At 40.7% G+C, this 19,539-nt stretch overlaps 1 protein-coding gene and 1 long non-coding RNA gene across 6 annotated transcripts in view; one reads left to right on the top strand and one right to left on the bottom strand.

Annotated features, from left to right (window-relative positions):
• Positions 1 to 17,196, bottom strand: part of NCAM1 (neural cell adhesion molecule 1) — a 313,732-nt gene extending 296,536 nt beyond the window's left edge. For all 5 annotated transcript variants that reach the window (XM_011977014.1, XM_011977015.1, XM_011977016.1 and 2 more), the window contains exon 1: positions 16,742 to 17,196. In XM_011977014.1, coding sequence (XP_011832404.1) covers positions 16,742 to 16,793 — 52 coding nt within the window. In that variant the 5' untranslated portion in view covers positions 16,794 to 17,196. The remainder of the gene's footprint in view (positions 1 to 16,741) is intronic.
• Positions 14,914 to 19,148, top strand: LOC105537425. Its single transcript, XR_001005711.1, has 3 exons — positions 14,914 to 15,164; positions 16,930 to 17,039; positions 17,555 to 19,148. It is a non-coding gene; the product is annotated as an uncharacterized LOC105537425 (long non-coding RNA).
• Positions 19,149 to 19,539: the final 391 nt, after the last annotated feature.

Below are 19,539 nucleotides of genomic sequence, written 5' to 3'. Positions count from 1 at the left end.
CAGGATCCTTACACACTGGGACTGCACCACATGCAATGCAGTGGCCAAAAGGGACTCTTCTTCCACAAAACACTGCACTAATTCTCCAGTATTCAGCTTTTCCACTTGAATGGAATAAAAACCCTTTTCAGAACAACAATTACAATCCCCTCATTTTTTTTCTCAGGCGCACTATTGGACTTCTTAGTGCATGCACAATGCAAATAAGGCAAGCTTCCTTTCACAGAGTGATTAATATGCAAAGACAGCCTGCTTTTTTAGTAGGATGTGAAGAACCACCAACAAGCCTTTCTAAGCCCAGAGGTTTCTACAATTATTTCCACTGTTTATTTTTAAACAGAAGATTACACAATAACACCAAGCGCTGTAGCTCTAATTTGCCAATATTTTGTAAACAATGACAATTTAGATTTTTAAACCTTTTGTATCATATTTAAATCTATGGTCAACTATTGATTCCAATGTATTAACTTTTTTTTCCAAATCTCGGAAACTCATTTATATGGGACAAGACTCAAGCTATACTTTCTTATTAAGAAATTGCACTTCATTTTAAAACAGTGAATGATGATGTCTGGCATGAACTTTTGGAAAATGTGGTGATTTTTAAAATTTTTTATAAATTCCAAATGAAGACTAAGAAATGACATTTCTTTCATGGTAAAAAACAAAATCTGCTAGATAAATTCTAAAAGAGCTGTAATACTAGAAATTGCATTTTAATAGTAATCCATCTCACTTACATGTGCACTTATAAAGATTGCGAGTTTTCCAAATTGTTATTAAATTCATTATAAGACTGTTTTAATAGAAAATTTAACAAAATTTGTTCAATAAAACAATGCCACAAAGAAAATAATATCTTTGTAGAACAGATTAAACATATATGCACATTTAAGGAGCATTTCTAATCACATTATTTCCTAGGTGATTTTTTTTTTTTTACCAAAGTTTCCAAGAAAAAAACAAACTTATCTGATATGGTTGTTAGGCCTTCCTTAATAAGGATTTCACTTGTATCATTTTTGGTTTTGGACTGTCTCCACGCACAAAGTATCATGACACAATTGTAGTCACAGAATTACCTGACATTGGCACCTAATGTTTTCAGCAAAAAATCATCAAAAACTCAAACATTTTGCTCTGAATATAATTTTTTAAAACCAATGCATTAAACATTAAAATGCAACTTTGATTTTTCTGTTCTTTTTTAAAAAAAACTTCTATAGATACAGTTTTAAGATAAAATATTAGATATGGATAAGACTTACCCCATCAAATTGCATTTTAGCCAAAATATTTCAAAAATATATGTAGATCGATACCTATCATGGTCTACATCAAACCAATCTTCTCACCAACAGTCCCAAATCCCAAGACACGTGACTCTAAACAATCAATAATATCTACATACTTTCAGGTTGTATAGAATAGATATTAGCATCATTTCAAGAACATCAGCAAGTCATTCAAGACATTTTTGTTTCCCTGTGAAGTTCCAGTGTCCAGCTAGTACAAGGCACTTAAGCACCTGGATTCTCCAGACAGCCGCAGACACACAACCAATCCCACCAAATTCGTCTGTAGGTTTAAATTGTTTTCCTCCTTTGTACTTCTAAATTCTAAAAGTTCTCCTCCTTTGTACATTTAATAATTTTCAAGTACTAAAAATTTATAATTAAAAAAGTATTGATTTATTTGTTCTAGTCTATAAATAAATAAAAAGATGAAAGTGAAGATTAAACTCACAGCAGAAGATTAAACTCACATCATTTTAAATCTCTTATGTTGAGCAAGTTAAGAGTATATAATTATATATATATAATTTTATACTCACTTATCACAAACAAAAAGTCTAGTATTTAGAAATACATACATAAATTGTTAAAATAACTGTACATATTTATAATTTATGTTTTCTTAAAATATGTCCAATTATAAGTTTATTATTGTGACTAAATAACTTTAAGTGGGGTTTGTTTGTGAAAGTTATTCTGTTAATATTGCACAGGGCAGCAAAAATATAACTCAGTAATATATTGATTTACCTCCCAGTGACCTCAAAAGCATCTACTGTGACTATCTCTAGAACACCAAACAGTGAATGATTTTTCTGGTTTCCTATTTAGATACAAAACTACCCTTAAATACCTAAATCAATTTTTGTGTGAAATGCTTCTATTCTCAAAAATAACACCTATGTCTAACTTGGCTAGAAAGGAATACAAATAATAAAAATATTCTTTTTATGAGAAGGAAGGCAGGCGAATGAACTGCCTTCATGACCAGTTATCTTAATTGAGTCTGACTGGTAATTTAAATTCTGATTCCAAAGCCAATTTAGTTCAAAATGACCTCAAATGGTAATCTAGGGCAGTTAACTGACTCACTTTCAATCCCTTATCTTCAAAGAAAATCACATAATGTTCCTTTTTTACTTCATTATGACAGATGGTTTTCTTTGATGAAATTTTTAAATTTTAAACATGTGATAAGTAACTTTCAGTTACATACACAAAAGGAAAAAAACTCTGAGAAAAGAATAAATCTTATTTATCATTTTCGGACATTTCAAGATTGTCTTTTGTGTCATTCCACAGGAATAAATATTACAAGTGTAAACAAAAACTTTCCGAACGTAGTCTAGAATTTTTCACAAAGCTACCGAATGGTATTCATCTTTTACCACCAATTCCTAGACCAACTACATAGAACACGGGAATTATTTCATAAATACTGGATTAAGTCAATGTTTCTAGTGAACATTTAACTACCCAACAAGTGTGAGACATGGCCATTTGCCAATGTGTTCGTGAAATTGTTCCTGTTCTGATTTGCAAAATCACTGCCAAGTCCACGTCTTTCTATCTAAGAAATGTGGAATCTCAGGCCACCTTGGAATCTCTTGAGAATGCTTCAGTTCAGAAAAGTTTCCTTAAAATTGTTTAAATTGTCAATCTCTTGAAGTTGTCTGAACATTCCTCTTTTTGGGTTTTTGCCTTTGATGCACCCCTAGAGCATGTCCCTTTTCCTTTAAGAACTGCAAGCTTCTTTCAGTCTCAACGATTCTATCCTAAAACATGCAAGATAAAAGATTTCAAAAAAGATTTTAAAAGTCTGCTTTGGACTTTAGCAATTAGAAACCCTGAAGGAGACAGGTCATCAGTGGGTTCTGAGTCTGCTCCAAAATTAAAGCCAATAGAGCCTCTCATACCACTCACTTCAAACACACACACACACACACACACACACACACACACAAACTGTAAGCTACAGGAAGGTGGCACCATATATCTCTTCTCCTATACTCCCCTCACCCCAGCAGAAGGCTCAATTTTTATTAATAGAGAGACTGAACCAGATGCACTTTGTCCTTGGGTACACCAGACTTTGTTGAGGACAGAAACACCCTACTGAAAATAGGAGAATTAAATGAAATCTACACTACAGAAGGAAAAATACCCCCAATCCATTTCTTCCTATTCAGCTTAGAGAAAAACAGTATTTGGACTTACATCCTGCCTGCTGCAAAATTTTGGATTCTCTTAAGTCAATCAGTCCAAAAGAAAATGTAAGTACTCATGAATATACATGGATGTCCCCCACCCAATGAACCAAGTTCCTGCACAGTCGTTCAGCATGACACCCCACACTGAGCCCCACAGTGTTTCAGGTCTCATTCTTTACTAATAGGCAGCCAGGGATCATTAGAATTTGAGGAGTTAAATGAAACAACATGAAACACAAAAGGAGATACTAGAGCAAACATAATAAAGAGGAATTCAGACAAAGAGACAAGAAGCAAGAGAAATGTTACGAACTTCTCAGCGATATGAAAGATACTGCATCAAGAAAGAAAAAGATGCTATGCTAGCTCTTCAGAGGCTTCTTTCCCTCACTTCTTCATTCTTCATGTTTCAAAGAATCAAGGTTGCCAGGTAAGTGACTTCCAGATTAATGAAGTGTCACCAATATGATCTTTAGCAGCAACCATTATTTAAATATACTAAATTTTATGGCTCCACCATTACAGTGAACTGACAGGTTTGATATTAACCCTATGCAAATGGAAAGGAGAATCTAGATAAACCACTTTTAATTGTTTAAATATTACTTTTGTCAAAATCAAGATCTACTAGGCTTTGCTTTCACAGGAGGTAAAACAGCTCCAAAATTAAGCATGGCATTTCCAACTCAGTTGCAATTCACAGTGATCCTGAACTCTCAGAAAATGAAAAATAAATGGAAAATGTGATTCTCATTAGAATCAATACAAATACTTAAATCCAACACAAATTGCGTATCCCTTCACTGTGAACTTTAGCAAAAAGAAAGGACATGGGAAAAAAATTACTGAGCTCACTATGTGCCAGACAGTTGTATAAACTACCTCATTTTGTCCTCACAATAACCCTATTAGTTGGGTATTATCCCTGATTCACAGAGAAATAAACTGATCATTGGAGATTAAATAACTGGCTCAAGGTCACGAAAAGCAGGAGAGTCACGGTTCGAAATGTAGATTTGATACCAAAGGTCCTCGGTGCACCGGGTGCAGTATGCATTGCCTCCGACACCAAAAGGAGATACTAAATTCAGAAAGAAAGATAATTTATAATTATGTACCCAAATCAAAGAGCTTTCATTGGGTTTCCATCTTCTTATGCCCATGATAACAGGCCTTAAAGGCTGCTTAAAGTACACCTTTATGGTGTACTGTAAGTCCAATTCTCATATAGCAATTGCAGCTTAACTGGTGACTGGCAGCCTCTCATGTGAACAGAATGGACACTCAAACTGAAAATGAATAAAAGAACATTAGAAAAGTAATCAATCACTGATGTGCTGATCTGATACAAACAACACATCCAATTTGTGACATGCAGAACAAGCTTCAAAAAGATTTTGCTATAGAAACATTTTTTAAAGGTCTAGAAATAAATGTTTGAATACCACGGGCAATGAGGTAAGAAGACAAAACTGAATCTAAAAATAATCAACTCATATGATAAATGAAGTCACTGGGGAAAACCCCTAACTTTATTCATTTCCTCTGGCATAAAATTATCCTGCTGTCCTTTGCAAAGGTTGCTCATCACCTCTCCCCTCCCTCTGGCTCTTTTCCGTGGTGATGCATAGTTCAATGTGCCCAGGAACCTTCATGATGAAGCCATCACCCAAACTAGCAGCCCTCCTTTCCTTCTTTCTTTGCCAAGCATCCTGGACATCAGCTCTTCCTCAGTATTTGACTCTAAGTAAAGAACTTGAATTTCACCAGTCAACTGAAATCCCTCTGACATCACCACTCTCCTCTGACACAAATCCCAAGTTTCTACTTAATTCTCACCTTCTTTGTACTTTTAACCACCCTTAGTACTGCTGCCCTTGTTTTTATTGCACTATTTGTTTTGCAAAGCAATATGTGCTCATTATCAAAAACTCAGACAACATAAATAGTGATTTACCTTCTTCCAGTTTGATTATAGAGTGAGTGAAAGAGGTGCTTTTTGACAAGATTGGGATTATACCTATATATACTATTTGTTTCCAACTTTTTTTCACTTCACTTTATTGTACTTTTCTAACCTAGGCTTTCGTACCACTAAGCTCTGGTTCTCTTCATTTGTTCACTATCACCTTCTGAATTATAGGCAAGATATCATTCTGTGTGCTATAGAAATAGTGCCACATAAATACCTGTGGGTGTGATAAAAACCCTGCAAAGTACTGACCGTAACTCATGGTGTTTTTCTCTCCACTGAACATATAAAAATATAGATTAGATTACTACCATCTTTGAGTCTTCTTGGTCTCTTTAACTGGGCTTTCCTCCACTCACCTCCCAAACATGGAACACACATACTTACCTCATCCACCCTTCCTCTCAGCGGGGCTAAATTCTTCCTTCAAAGTCTCCTTTAACTCTCACCTAACATGTGAATTCTCTGTGTTTATTTCATTCCCTCAAGTTTATAACTTTAAAGAGCTTTCTCTCTCTCTGTCATCTACCATTTGCGATCTATCATCCACCCTTGCTTGTTGCTTTGTCATTTCTAACATCTCAGCTATGCCCCTTTTATCCTTATCCAAGATCATTACAAGTGTGTCTTTCCAAAATTATCTGCTTTAGAAAATATATCACAGTTGGGTTTCTTCAATCTAACAAGCACCTATGGCAGTACATAAAATTTGATTTTTATGTAATTTTTCAGTTACATGTCTACTAATAAAATGTACAGCTGTAACTACCCCCTGGTTCCCAGGCAATATTTATCCTGACTCTGAAACGTTAAGTGCCTCATATTTTGGCTGTAGATGCTACCTGGTGTTCCCAGTTATCTTTTCATTCCCAGACAGTGAGCTCTGTAAGGTTAAGGTACCACATTTAGGGCACCGTGGTGTGCACCTTCAGTCCCAGCTACTCAGGAGGCTGAGGCAGGAGCTCAGGAGTTTGAGACCATTCTGGGCAACAGTGAAATACCATTTCAAAAAAAGATATAACATTTAGAGTTTGATTTGTTTTGTTTTTTCACACCTGTTGTTAACTGATTGCTTGGATGCTCAATACTTAATTTTGCTGTCATTTCTTCCTTCCCTCCCTCACAACCCATTCAGTTTCTATTCTATACTTTCTGATGTACTCTCACTCCATTACAGACTGCTTTACCCTCTCTTTGATCCTACATTCTTCCTTTGACAACAGTAGCTTCCAAACTCTTTTGACCTGAGCCAAAAGAATGTATTTTCCATCACAACCAAGTTACATATTACACACACACACACACACACACACACACCACACACACAGAGAGAGAGAGAGAAAGAGAGAGAGAAAATTTGAAGTACTCAAAGCAGTACTTACCCTTACATAAAACACACTCCCTTTTTCCACTTCTCCTTCACTCGTTCTCTCTCTCCTTCCTCCTCTTTTTCCTTCCTCCCTTCCTTCTTTCTTGTTTAATGTATATGGAAGCCCATTAAATAGATTTCATCATCCATAGTTTGAAAAATACTGACCTACAGGTTAAGGTATTAGGAGGTCCAAACTTTTTCTAAAACCTAACCTGTCTCTGAATTTCTCTATCATATTTAGAGTACCATGATTATTTAATTTCCTTGAGTTTGTAACTTCAAAGATCTTTCTCCCTCTCAGTCATCTACCATTTGGGATCTATCATCTACCCTTGGTTGCTTTGTTATTTCTAACATCTCAGCTATGCCCCTTTTATCCTTATTCAAAATCATTACAAGTGTATCTTTCCAAAATTACCTGCTTTAGAAAACATATCGTAGTTGGGTTTCTTTAATCAAACAAGCACCTCTAGCAGTACATAAAATTTGATTTTTATTTAATTTTTCAGCAACATGTCTACTAATAAAATGTATAAAATGTACAGCTGTGAAATATTTCATTTGCAATACATTTCCCATATATTATCTTATTTTGTTATTATATTCAAATGAGGAAGTAACAGTTCAAAGAGGTTACATAACTGATATAAATTCACTTGGCTAGTTAGTAGCAGAGAAACTTCTTGAACCCACATCTTTTGAATCTAAGCCCAATGGTATCCTTTCCCCACATACAAGTGCTCCTACTAATTAAGCAAGATACCTTCATTGGACTTCACTGACCTCCCTTCTCCTAGTATCATCTAGTTGATGTTTCACGCAGCAATAAAAACCCTTTCGTTAGCCCTTCATTTTGTCCAACCACCATAGTGGATGCTATATAAAACCAGAATTCCCTTTAAGTGCTGCAGTGAACTCTATCAATTTGTCCCACTTAACTGTCTGCTAATTCCCAGCTAGTCCCAAACACACAGCCTGGCGCAGCACACGTTCAGTTGCTATTGTTGACTATACTCTTAAACATGTACATACTTTTACTTCCTCTATCATCTCCAGCAGGACCCCTCTCCTTTCTCTGACATTTAAGATTTAAATATGACTTGCCCCAAGATCCAACCTTTAACTGCTCTTCAGTAGAAATTCTTTGGCCAGATCCATCTTACCCTATAGGAAAACAGGCCCTCTCTCCCTATTTATCTTCATATCCGTGGAGGTCCAGGTCAGGTTCTAGCTTTTCTGTACCTTTTCCCCACAGACATTAAAACCTAGACGTGATTTTTGCCTTTCAATTTTCCCAGTTATTACCTGCCTGCTTCATTTGGGCACTTATTGATATAATATCTTTCATGATTTCTTCACAACTTGAACTAAATAAAAGTATTTCCCCTCCAACCACCTGAAAGGGTCAGTATAGTAACCTTAAATTTATTTTGTTTTTCCTCTCAGCCTCTAGCACAGAACTTTGCACATCATATTCAGAGTACTGTCCACCTTTTTAAACAAACATTTCTTTTTTTTTTTTTTTTTTTTTTTTTGAGACAGAGTCTCGCTCTGCCGCCCAGGCTGGAGTGCAGGGGCCAGATGATCTCGGCTCACTGCAAGCTCCGCCTCCCGGGTTCACGCCATTCTCCTGCCTCAGCCTCCCGAGTAGCTGGGACTACAAGCGCCCGCCACCTCGCCCGGCTAGTTTTTTGTATTTTTTTTAGTAGAGACGGGGTTTCACCGTGTTAGCCAGGATGGTCTCGATCTCCTGACCTCGTGATCCGCTCGCCTCGGCCTCCCAAAGTGCTGGGATTACAGGCTTGAGCCACCGCGCCCGGCCTAAACAAACATTTCAAATAAAATCTGACCATGGGGAACTTTTTAAAAGCACATAATGAGTACATACTTCATATCTGCTTTATGTATGTCGTTTTATTTCAGCTCACCAAGACCCACAATGGAAGTGTCATTAACCCCATTTTACAGATGGGGAAACAGGCTCAAATGACAGCAACTTGCAGAATGGCAGGACGGTTCCTTCAGACCACAGCTCTGAATAGTGCTCTTCCTCCCCATCACTCCTCCCACACTTTGGTCAGACTCAGTCCAGAAGCCACAGGAACTCCTGTTTGCTTCGCACGTATTCAGATGCTATATATATTCAAATTATCCTTGCCTTAGAAAAGGATACAATTCAGACAACCAATGCAAGTTACAGTCTCAGCTCCACCTGCGTAAGTCACTTAACCTTTCTCAGTCTCAGTTTCCATTTAAAGACTTACAATCTGGACTTGCAGAATTTTTTTCTCCTTATCTCTGGCTACTCCTCCCCACTACTCTCACACTGTTCCCCATGTACAACCGGATTCATGTCTCAACCACTGCTCAGACTGTCTGCTCTGCCCAGATCACCCTTTCTTCCTGCTCCATCTAATGAAAGCAACTCTTCCCCAAGCTCCGCTCGAGGGAGTCCCAGGCAGAATTAATTGCTTCCTTTCTTGTGGTCCAACAGCATTTACTTCGTGCCTCTATTTATAAGTATAGTATGTCTCTCTCCTCTTCTTCCAGGTGGCAAGCTCTATAAAGGCAGATGTATATTTTCCTGGACTTTATAACGTGAAACTCCACACAATTCCTGAAGCTGTCCAACCTTCTCCAGACTTCACAAAGATTTGTTGAATTAAGGAATTCAGGAATGTTTGTTGTAATTCAACATTTGTTGAATTAAGTAGTCAATCAATCATGCCCTAAAATGAGAATACCATCTGTTCTTCCTATTTCACAGTTGTTTAAATGTTACATCCTCACCTCCCCAACCACCCAATCCCCCTTGATAATCTCTCATCCTGGGTTTTTCTCGGATTTTAATCTGAATATGTAATTATAAATTTGTATGTTACTTTTTAATGTCTATATTTCTCTGTACTACTAGACTGGAAACTCCATGAAAACAGGGACGATGTATGTCTAGTTCACCACTGTAGTCCCAGCACCCAGTACCGAGCACGTACTCAGTCAATATTTACTAAATAATTAGTGTGAAGATTAAACGCATATCAAAGTGTTTTGTAAACCATAACGTGATGATTAAGATGTAATTATTGGTATTATATATCCAGTTTATCTCCTTTTAGATAGCTACGACAAAATCTTCAGTCTCCTCTCCAATATCATATGCCTTTAGCTGGCAAAACTACTTCTTGCCCTGCCAATCGGGTACTTATGTCTCACTCATTTGAATAATAATGGCAATTGCTTTATTTTCTTCTAGTTAGTAATTTACAAGAATATCGGTAGTGACAAATATCAAATCAGCTCAGATCTCATTTAAGATTTTGTCAAATAAAAGTGAAATACTTCTTTCTAAAAACGACTTTGTGATTCTAAGATATGATTGTAATCTTCAAAGCACTACACAAACAAACTCTATGAGGTCCACGTTTAATAAACTGGAACAATTAGTTTATATTCCCAAGCAATGAGTCCAAGTGGACCAAAGGATAGTTGCTAAAGCAGGGCCAGAAGTTTTCAGGGTTCCTCAATTGCATGGACTCCTTCCAAGGCTCTGGGGGACCAGGACTTGGCAATGTGTTCTCATGGTCATGTATTCAACTAAACTTTGCAAAAGCAAGAGAGTTTTGTATTTTCCTTAAAGAAGGCCCTCAAAATTGTATACCCTTCAGGCCCCACAAAACCTAGATCCACCCTTGTGCAGACAGTTTTCAACCTTATAATCAGGCTATTTTTTCTCTGAAGTATTCAAAACCAACATGGAATTGCAGGCATATTTAGTGACCAACTTTTTAAGCCTAGTTCTAATCTCTGAGGGAGTCATGTTTTCATAAAATTCTTTTTAAAATCCTTCTAAAAGGAGGGCACTATGTCTAAATAATTATTTTTTTCCAGATCCATATATATCCCTCTTCCTCATTAATGAACACTGTTTACATGCACAGAATTCCTAAGATCTCTAAAATATTTATAACTCTAACAAGTAGGCATTACTAATTTTCCAATCTCACGGAAGAGGAAACTGAAACTTGGACGAGTTAAATCATTTGTCCAAGATCAGACAGCTGGTAAGGGATATGTCTGGGGTTTCAATCCAGGGTTATCTACCTCTCTTAATCTCTAGTCTCTACTACTCCCAAGGTTCCCTGACAGCAGAAATTATGTCATCTCACTCCTTTTAATTCCCCACAGAGCAGAAGATAAAAAGCTGGCACTCAATAAACATATTTGATCAACTATTGAAGAGAATACCTAATGTAACACAATCTCAAATACTGTGACATTACTACGAATATTCCTAAATGATGAGGTAATCAGATATCAAAGGAGGAGATTAATGTACAACAAAAGGCATTTTACACCTTATCTCAGGAATGACGCCAAATAGAAAACAGAAGATCAGCTGTTACCGGGGTTTGCAGCTACAAATCAAGAAGTCCTCAGAGTACAAAGTGGAACATAGGTAACACAGAAGCCTTTTAAATCATATCAGCCATGCAATCTTTGAATTCAAGAAAATGTTACATATATTTGGAAGAAAAAAGAATGCATAATGAGTTTATTACAATCTGTTTTTCAAAAGCACACATACACAAGATATACCAAATGGCCTATCCTTTTAGTGCAGTCCTCTTGGAGTCTCCGATTGCTTAGAAGCTAAATTAATACTGCAGGAAAGGAAAAGTGTGTCTACCCAACTGAAAATCCGTTAACTCAGTGGCTGGATGTAGACACGGCCTGAGAACGTTTTAAATGTAATGTATTGAAACTGCCTGAAAGGACGCCATTTGGCACCCAGACCAACATCAAAAGGCAATGCTCCTAATGAGCATCTGCAGCTGAGAGACAGTATTTCAACAACATGAAATGAAAGGGCATAATGGCACCACTGCCAATGCCAAATAATTTACATCCCTTTACATCAGCAAATGGTTTTAAGGTTTGACCCCAAGAGTTAATAACAAAAGAGGCTAGAGGTAACAGGACTATGACCTTCAGATTGACTTCTGTATTCTATTATCCTACCGTAAGTAGTAAGCATATCTACCCGTATTGGTAAAAATAGTTTCACTACAATGTTTTCAAATAGTAAAAACTTTGGAGCTCATAGAAACCTAATCATTAGGATTCAGAGAGGTCTCGGACATTTCCTCCTTCCTAAGAGGCCATCTCTTACAGTATTGCTCAGAGGCATTGAATATATTATGAAACGTATCAAATTTTCTTCTTCCGAATTTTACTTAGAATTCTTTCTTTTTAACCAAAGGAATGTTCACCTTAGAGATTTTTATTAAAAGCTCAAATGACCTCATTTTACGCAGCCACGTGATTAATGTTTTCAATTTTGTGTAGTTTGTAACCCAGTTTTAAGATTAGTAAAATGCTCCCTGTAATGTGATGTCATTTCTTTTAAAGTTCCAGACGTTCCTTAGTCTCTATGTTACAACTGCTAAACTGAAAAATGATCAATTATGGAATTTACATTAAAATATTTATCTTGACACCAGAAAACATGTGTGTGCTCAAAAACACAATGCTGAACTGGTACAGGAGAGCCTTTATAAAATGTCTTTGTCTCCTCCCAGTCTATGACTCTTCCTGCAGACTGATGGGGGCAGGTGGGATCCCTTCTCTCCCCAGCCTGCCAATTGGTTCTGCTCTCCATCACAAGCTCAAGATCCTAAGGGAAAGTGCAACCCGTTCTTTAGCAACAGGTACTCAATCATTTATTTTACACTAAGTCAGAAAGGACTGTCTGTAAAATGTCTTTGGAAGTCTGCCAGTAGTATTGAAGCCACTTTCAGTCTGGACAGCAGCCACAGTTCCTTAATACTAAAGACAAAAATATGAGAAATTTATCAAACTCATACTTAACAGAGGCTTCGTCGCCTTGAAAAATTAAGTGGTCGCATCAGAAATTCCAGAGTCCATATTTTAAGCAGTGTAAAGTTTACAAAATGCTCTCTATAATTTGAGAAACTGGGTTCTGTAGTGAACAAACACATGTCTAAAGATTAGCTTTTGAGTGACAAAACGGTGCTGTTTATTTTGAAAGGCAATTAAGACATTGTTCCTTGTAACAGAAAATACAGATATAGGTTACTTCCGTTAAATTACATATTACCTATCTGAGGAATTCAATTAATGATAAACGGATTCCAAACAGAAGCACTGTTCAAAACTTGAAATTTGGGGGTGCTACAGACTAATTTCTCCTTATTGCTGCCTTCAGTAAACACCCACATCCCTTACAAATAGCACACCCACACCATTTTTTTTTTTTTAAGTTTTGATGTGGGATTGTTTTTCTTTGCAATTACTATCTTAATTCTTGAACTATCAAACTCAAGAAACCAGTCACCAGTTAAATCAACATATTCTTAGTTTAATAAATTATTATAGTAAGACTTACAGGAACCTCCTTTACTAAACAAGAATGTGTCCTGCTATTTTCTGATATTCCAATTTTTTAAAAAAAAATCTTAGATAAAGGTATTTGGAAGGCAGTTATCAGGTTCGATAATTTAGGGAAAGAAGGAAGGAGTTCATAAAGAATTAGCTTAGGCAAACAATTTGAGAGTAATGAAAGCTTAGCTAGGTTAGCAGATCTTTAAGACCTTTATAGAGGGAATAGTAACTCAAAAACTTACATAAATCACAGCCCACATGTCTACAATGTCTGGATTATATTCCCTGTTTTTAATAACTCTGTTGGATTTTAAACAAATTATCAGTTATTAATATTTTTAAATATGCTAGTATTTATTGAAAGAAAATAATCTTTCTAGGGTTTGGTTAGAGTTATGAAAGGTTTTCCACATTCTTATACAGCTTTTATTACACTCAGTGAAATTCTGTTTAAAAACACACATTCTCAATCTTAAAATGAAAATCAACAAAAATATATGGCTCACTATAACTGTGCTCATAGTAAACTTTGTGGAAGCGCACCTTAATTTGCTTAGTCAGAGATATTATGTATACTACTTGATTTCAATGTTAGCTTTTGTAAAGTAGCTCTTTGTTCTTAACCGGTGTTATCTTGTTAGAAACCCAGTCCTATCCATTCCTTGACTCTTGCAAGTTTAACTGACACAAGACTAAAATTATCAAGTAAACATGTGATTTAACCATCCCAGATCGTTCAAGCAAACAATTCTTCAAAACATCCAAAATTTATACTAGAGTAAACTCAAATGTACTATGCAATTGCACAACCTTTCATTGCATTTCTAAAGAGCAGAGGACATCAAAAGAGGAGGGGGCATCCCATCGCACTCACTTGATATATTAACGTTAGCTTGCCTTATATGTAAATTTTCATATGCACAGAGCGGAGCACATAAACTCAGTTACCACTGCCCTGGACATGCTACATTTGAGTCCAAAAAAAAAAAAAAATCCTCAGATATATATACATATGTATATATACTTGTGTGTTATATTTTCATTTTCATTCTGACCCTTTGACTTGAATTCTTTGATTTTTTTTTAAATATATGGTACAAAAGACATTTTAATGGGAAATTATTTCTCTTTAGAAAACCATTCGACTTCTTTCTTTTGTTAAGCAACCTTGTATGTGTTTCACGTTCTGCCTTCTTCCCATTCTAAAGGTACCAGGCCAGGAAAGAGGTCGCTTTCATTCCAGGGAACACTGGTCAGAATGCCTCCCCTGCCTGGGCCTCCACGAATATCCCAGTGGGAATTCCTGGGCCTGCAACTTCCACGGGATCCAAATACTGATGACTGTACCCATCACGATGATGGAAAGGACCGCCAGGCGATCCCCCAAAAGGCCCACCAAAGATCCGGGTTCCATTGTCACGCTCCCACCTGGGAGCGAGGAGGTCTCAAAAACACCGCCTCCCCCCACCCCCCTCAGTGCGGACAGGTCGCGTCGCAGCACCCACGGGACCGCGGAAAGGGGCATAGCCGGGGTGGCCCCCGCCCAGGTGGCAGCGGAGACCCAGCGCCAGGCAGACTAGGCTTGGTCCCCACCCCTCTGGGCCCTACCACAGCCCCGCCCCGCCGCCAGTAGCGCCCCCGGCCCGCGGCCGGCCGGTCAGCGCACGCGCGTCGGTGTGCCTGCCAGGGTGCCCTCCCCGGCGACGCGCTCAGGCTCGGATTCCGCGGCGCGAGAGTGAGCGCTGGCGGGGGCGGTGGGATGCTCCAAGTCCGCAAGAAAGAGGCGAGAGTGGGCGAGCACGGGCGGCCGGACCAGGAGCACTCCAGGTGACCACCTAGTCTCCATTTTATTTCCTCAGAAACTGCCGGGCAGGCTGGGGACCGGCCGCAGGGCGGGGTTTCTCCCGGCGGTGACTGAGCGAGACCGTTAGGCTGGAGCACCGGGAGACTGTCCTGGCAGCTCCTGGCCGCCATCCGCGCCGCAATAAAAGCCTCTCGCGGCTTCCCGCCCAGCCAGCCTCGCGCTGATTGGTCGCCATGGGAGGGAGCCGAGTTGGCTGGAGGCGGCGGCCGAGCGCTGCTCCTGTGCCGCCCGCGAAGGGGGCTCACTGGGTGCTGCCTGACCCGCCCCTTGCGCTCCCCAGCCCGCCCCGTGCGCTCCCCAACCCGCCCCGTGCGCTCCCCAACCCGGGCTCGGCAGTCCAGAGAAGGTACAACGGCACCTGGCAGCGGCAACCTCGACACACAGCCCCTCCGCCCGGCTTTCCTCAGTCGCTTCCCAGCACACGCCCCCCCGCCCAGAATGTCCGCCCAACCCACCCAGCTCTCTGCGGCCCCTGCTTTTCTTCCTCCCCTCCCGTCCATCAGAGCCAAAGCGCAAATCCTTGGGTGGAGGTGGGGGGATGACAGCTGGAGGGGAGGGTGGGCACGCACAGAAGAATTTTCCAGGGAGGCCGGGGATGGAAATAGCCAAAATGAAATGCACCTCCCTCCCCGCTGCCGAGGTTCTCTGGGCGGCGGCGCAACCCCCGCCACCCGCGGCAGCATCACTACTGTCTTCCTCCCAGCTCCCTATTGTTCACACTTTGCCAGGATCCAGAACCTCGCCCAAAGAAAGGAGACAGGGCGAGGTGTTTCGGGCGGCTACCTGCCATTCTTCTCCCGCCCTGTGCAACACTGGGCACGCGGCGCGTGTAAAGGCACACGCGCGCACACACGCGCGCACACACCAGGCAGACCCGATCACGCCCTCCTCGCCCTCCGCCCCTCCGCACTTCCTCCTGTCAAAACGCGGCGCTCGACCCTCCCATCCTTCAGTGCTCGCGGCCGAGGGTAGGCTTTGCAACTAACCAGCAATTTGGCAAATGAAAAACTAACGTCATATCGACTGGGGTGCAACAACGGCCACATAGCCCTGCTATTCTGCCCATTTCGCCCTATTTTGCAAACCGTTATTCGGCTGGGGCGGGGGAGGTAAAGCAGCGATCCTGACTTTATTAGACCCGGGGATATAACGATCTGGGGCGGCTGCCCTAGCCTTATTGTTAACTCTTCCCGGAGCCGGGGCTGACAAGCCCCTTCCCCCTCAGAATCTGAGCCCGTGCAGCGGCACCACCCGAGCCGCGACGTCCCCCGCCCCGCCGCCCGCCTTTGGGGAAGGAGCGCTGCCCATCACCAGCGCGGCCGCTGAGCCCCCAGGAGCCGACCGGCTCTGCTCCCACCGCCGCAGGCGCACAAAGTGGGAAGGGCGGACGCGCCAGAGGGGCGCCGGGCGCTGGCGGCGCGGGTAGGCAGCTCCCGTGCAGCGCAGCCCGGGAGGGAGCGGGGTTCGGCTGGGCAGCAAGGGCGACGCGCTCCTTTCACAGCTAAACGCAAATGACCAGCCTTAGCAGTCCACGTAAAACCACCCAAAATAATAGCGTTCCTCCTAGGAGTAGGAGGAAGGGGTAATTAGCAAACCAGATTGAGAATTAAAAAAAAAATGTACCTGCCGTTCCCAGGAAAAACAAAGTCCAGATGAGATCCTTAGTTTGCAGCATTGTAATCTGCTGGCTGGGAGGGATGTTCTTGCCGCGGTAAATTCTGTGCCCCCTCCCTTGCAGCGAGTGTGGACGGCGGCAGAGCGACAGACTTAGGGGCAGACAATTGCCAGGCTGAGTATGATTATTTTTGCAGAATTGTTTCCTGCCAGCGGCAGCCGAGCTGCGTTCACGCGCTGATCGGAGAATGAGTGACAGTCCCAGCCTCAGCACACTCGCAACTCGGAGATCCTTGCGCTGGCCCGGGTTCGTTTTGATGGAACTGGGATGGGAGCGAGGAGCGGTGGGGGGGCGGGGGTGAGAACCTCACTGTGTCCTTCCACCACGCCGGCCACAAATAGTGCCGAACATCAAGGAGGTAAGAGAGACAGGGAAGGCAGATGCGGAAGCCTGCAAAACGCGGACTGGAGCTTTCGGGGGAGCCGGGCTCTTTCACACGCAGTCTCCCAGGGAGAGCTGGGATTTCTTTTCACACTTCTCCCCTACGCCTTCGCAGGCGCTCCTGCCACCCAGCCTTCCTTAATCAGCAGTTTGCATATTTTGATAACTAGTAAATAATAGAAGAAAATTTTAGATTTAAAGTTATCAAATCCCTCCATTTCGATTCTAAGATTCTTGCAACACAAGGATAGCCCAGGACTTAATTTTAAGTGCGGGAAATTAGAACTTTGGAGAGGGATGGGGGTTGCCGTTGCTGGGTGTTGTTTTGATATTGTTTGTTTGTTTGTTTTATCCTGACTGTGAAGTTTGCTGTCCCACAGGGAGACATACAACACCCTTCAGCAGATCCCCTGGGAAGGAGGTGGGAAGAGACTTGAGTTAGAAGAAAACTCAGATGTTTGGAAGGGATTTCCAGAAATAACCCAAAGAAAATGTTTTCCTGTTTATATAAATTCTGAAATCTGTGGTCTCTTTATTAAAACAGCCAGGGCTTTTATATAGATATTATGATATAGAAGCAACATTAAATAATATTTTCTTACATGGGGACATGACCTTAATTCTTAAAGATATTAATGTAGAATATTACTGAGGTACCAACACTACTGAGGTACCAACACAATAGGCTTTAATTAAAATTCCAGCTGTGTTTTCAAAAGTAGGGGGTGGAGAGAGCAGGGTGAAAAGAAACACGTCTCAGCACCTGAAGGCTTGGGTGTGTAAGGAACTAATGTGAGGAAGGTGTTCTAGATGTCAGGTTAACCTATTAGCCTAGAACACAGAAACCCTCTAACAGAGGAAGTCTGCATAAGTTCAAAGGCACTAAAGCACTAATATTACCGGGTACGCCCTTTTTCTTCAAAGGTCGGCCTCCCCACTCCTGTAGCAGATTTTTTGTTTTTTGTTTTGTTTTGTTTTGTTTTTGTTTTGTTTTTTTGAAACGGAGCCTCGCTCTCTCGCCCAGGATGGAGTGCAGTGGCGCCATCTCTGCTCACTGTAACTTCCGTTCCGGTTCAAGCCATTCTCCTGCCTCAGCCTCCTGAGTAGCTGGGACTACAGGCGGGCGCCATCACATCCAGCTAATTTTTGTATTTTTAGTAGAGGCAGTGTTTCACCATGTTGGTCAGGCTTGTCTCGAACTCCTGATCTCATTATCTGCCCGCCTCAGCCTCCTAAAGTGCTGTGATTACAGGCGTGAGCTACCGCGCCCAGCCCCTGTAGCAGTTTTTAAAAGTCCATCCTCTGCTGGCAGACCATCCATCCTCCCTTACTGGACAGGCCCTATCTCTTCCCCGCTTTCCTCCTCTATAATAGACCAAGTGGGCCACACCAGTACAGTGTAATTAGCGGGGACCCCTGATAAGTGTTTCTTCCCCCAAGTAAATCTTCCACAACGTTTACTTTGGGCTATTTCTTTCATACCAAGTATAAACAATTCAAAAATACAGAAAAGTAGAACTAAAAATAACCCCAAATCCCACGGATTCCAGAGATACTCATAGATTTTGTCTTCTGTATGTGCATATGATTTTTATAATTGACATATTATAGTAGCAATTCGAATCCTGCTATTTTTGCCTAACATTAGTATAAGCATTTATTCCTCTGGATCATTAAAAAGCTTTTCTAGATATTTTTATAGCTATGTAATATTTCTTCATATGGATGATTTTGCAATGGTTTCCCCATTTTTGGATACTTGTATTGTTTGTGGAGTTTGATAATATAAATAATGCTTTTTTGAACATCTTTCAACAAATATTTGTGGAGCAACCACTGGGTTTAGCCCTGTGCTGGATGCAGTGAATTATATACGTCTTTTTTTAATGGTTGCTGTACTTACGTGTCTTTAATTTCAGACTTCTGCTTCTAACATCTAAAATCACCACATTAAATATTACAGATTTATGTAAATGAATGTTATCAGACTCTTTCCTTTAAAAAGAGGTTTTGATAGTGAGGAAAGATAGAGAGAACAGGCAGGGGATGGAGTGGAGAGAGTGAAGGTTGGGGCCCCCAAAATAAAAATTTTTCCAGTTTTGCCCCTAAGAGTGAGAGACACATCCTTCCCTGCAAACCTCCCTCCTTATAGTCCATGTCAGTAGAATTAAAAGACTCCTCACTATTTTTCTCCCCAGATGTCCCTATTTTTAGCTTTTCAGTGTAGACAAGTGTGGAAATCCAATCTCACTTCAGCATGACTGAATTTCTTTTTCTTCCCCTCTCTCTCTCCAGCCCCTCCCTAGCCCTACCCCATGTGGTCGTTGATCTCTGTTGTAATGATTCATTCTAGAATGCTGCCCCA

Source organism: Mandrillus leucophaeus, unplaced genomic scaffold (genome assembly GCF_000951045.1).
Source record: "Mandrillus leucophaeus isolate KB7577 unplaced genomic scaffold, Mleu.le_1.0 Scaffold172, whole genome shotgun sequence".
Classification (NCBI taxonomy): domain Eukaryota; kingdom Metazoa; phylum Chordata; class Mammalia; order Primates; family Cercopithecidae; genus Mandrillus; species Mandrillus leucophaeus.
The sequence above is the reverse complement of the archived record's forward strand: the minus strand, read 5'-3'. Positions and strand labels throughout refer to the sequence as shown.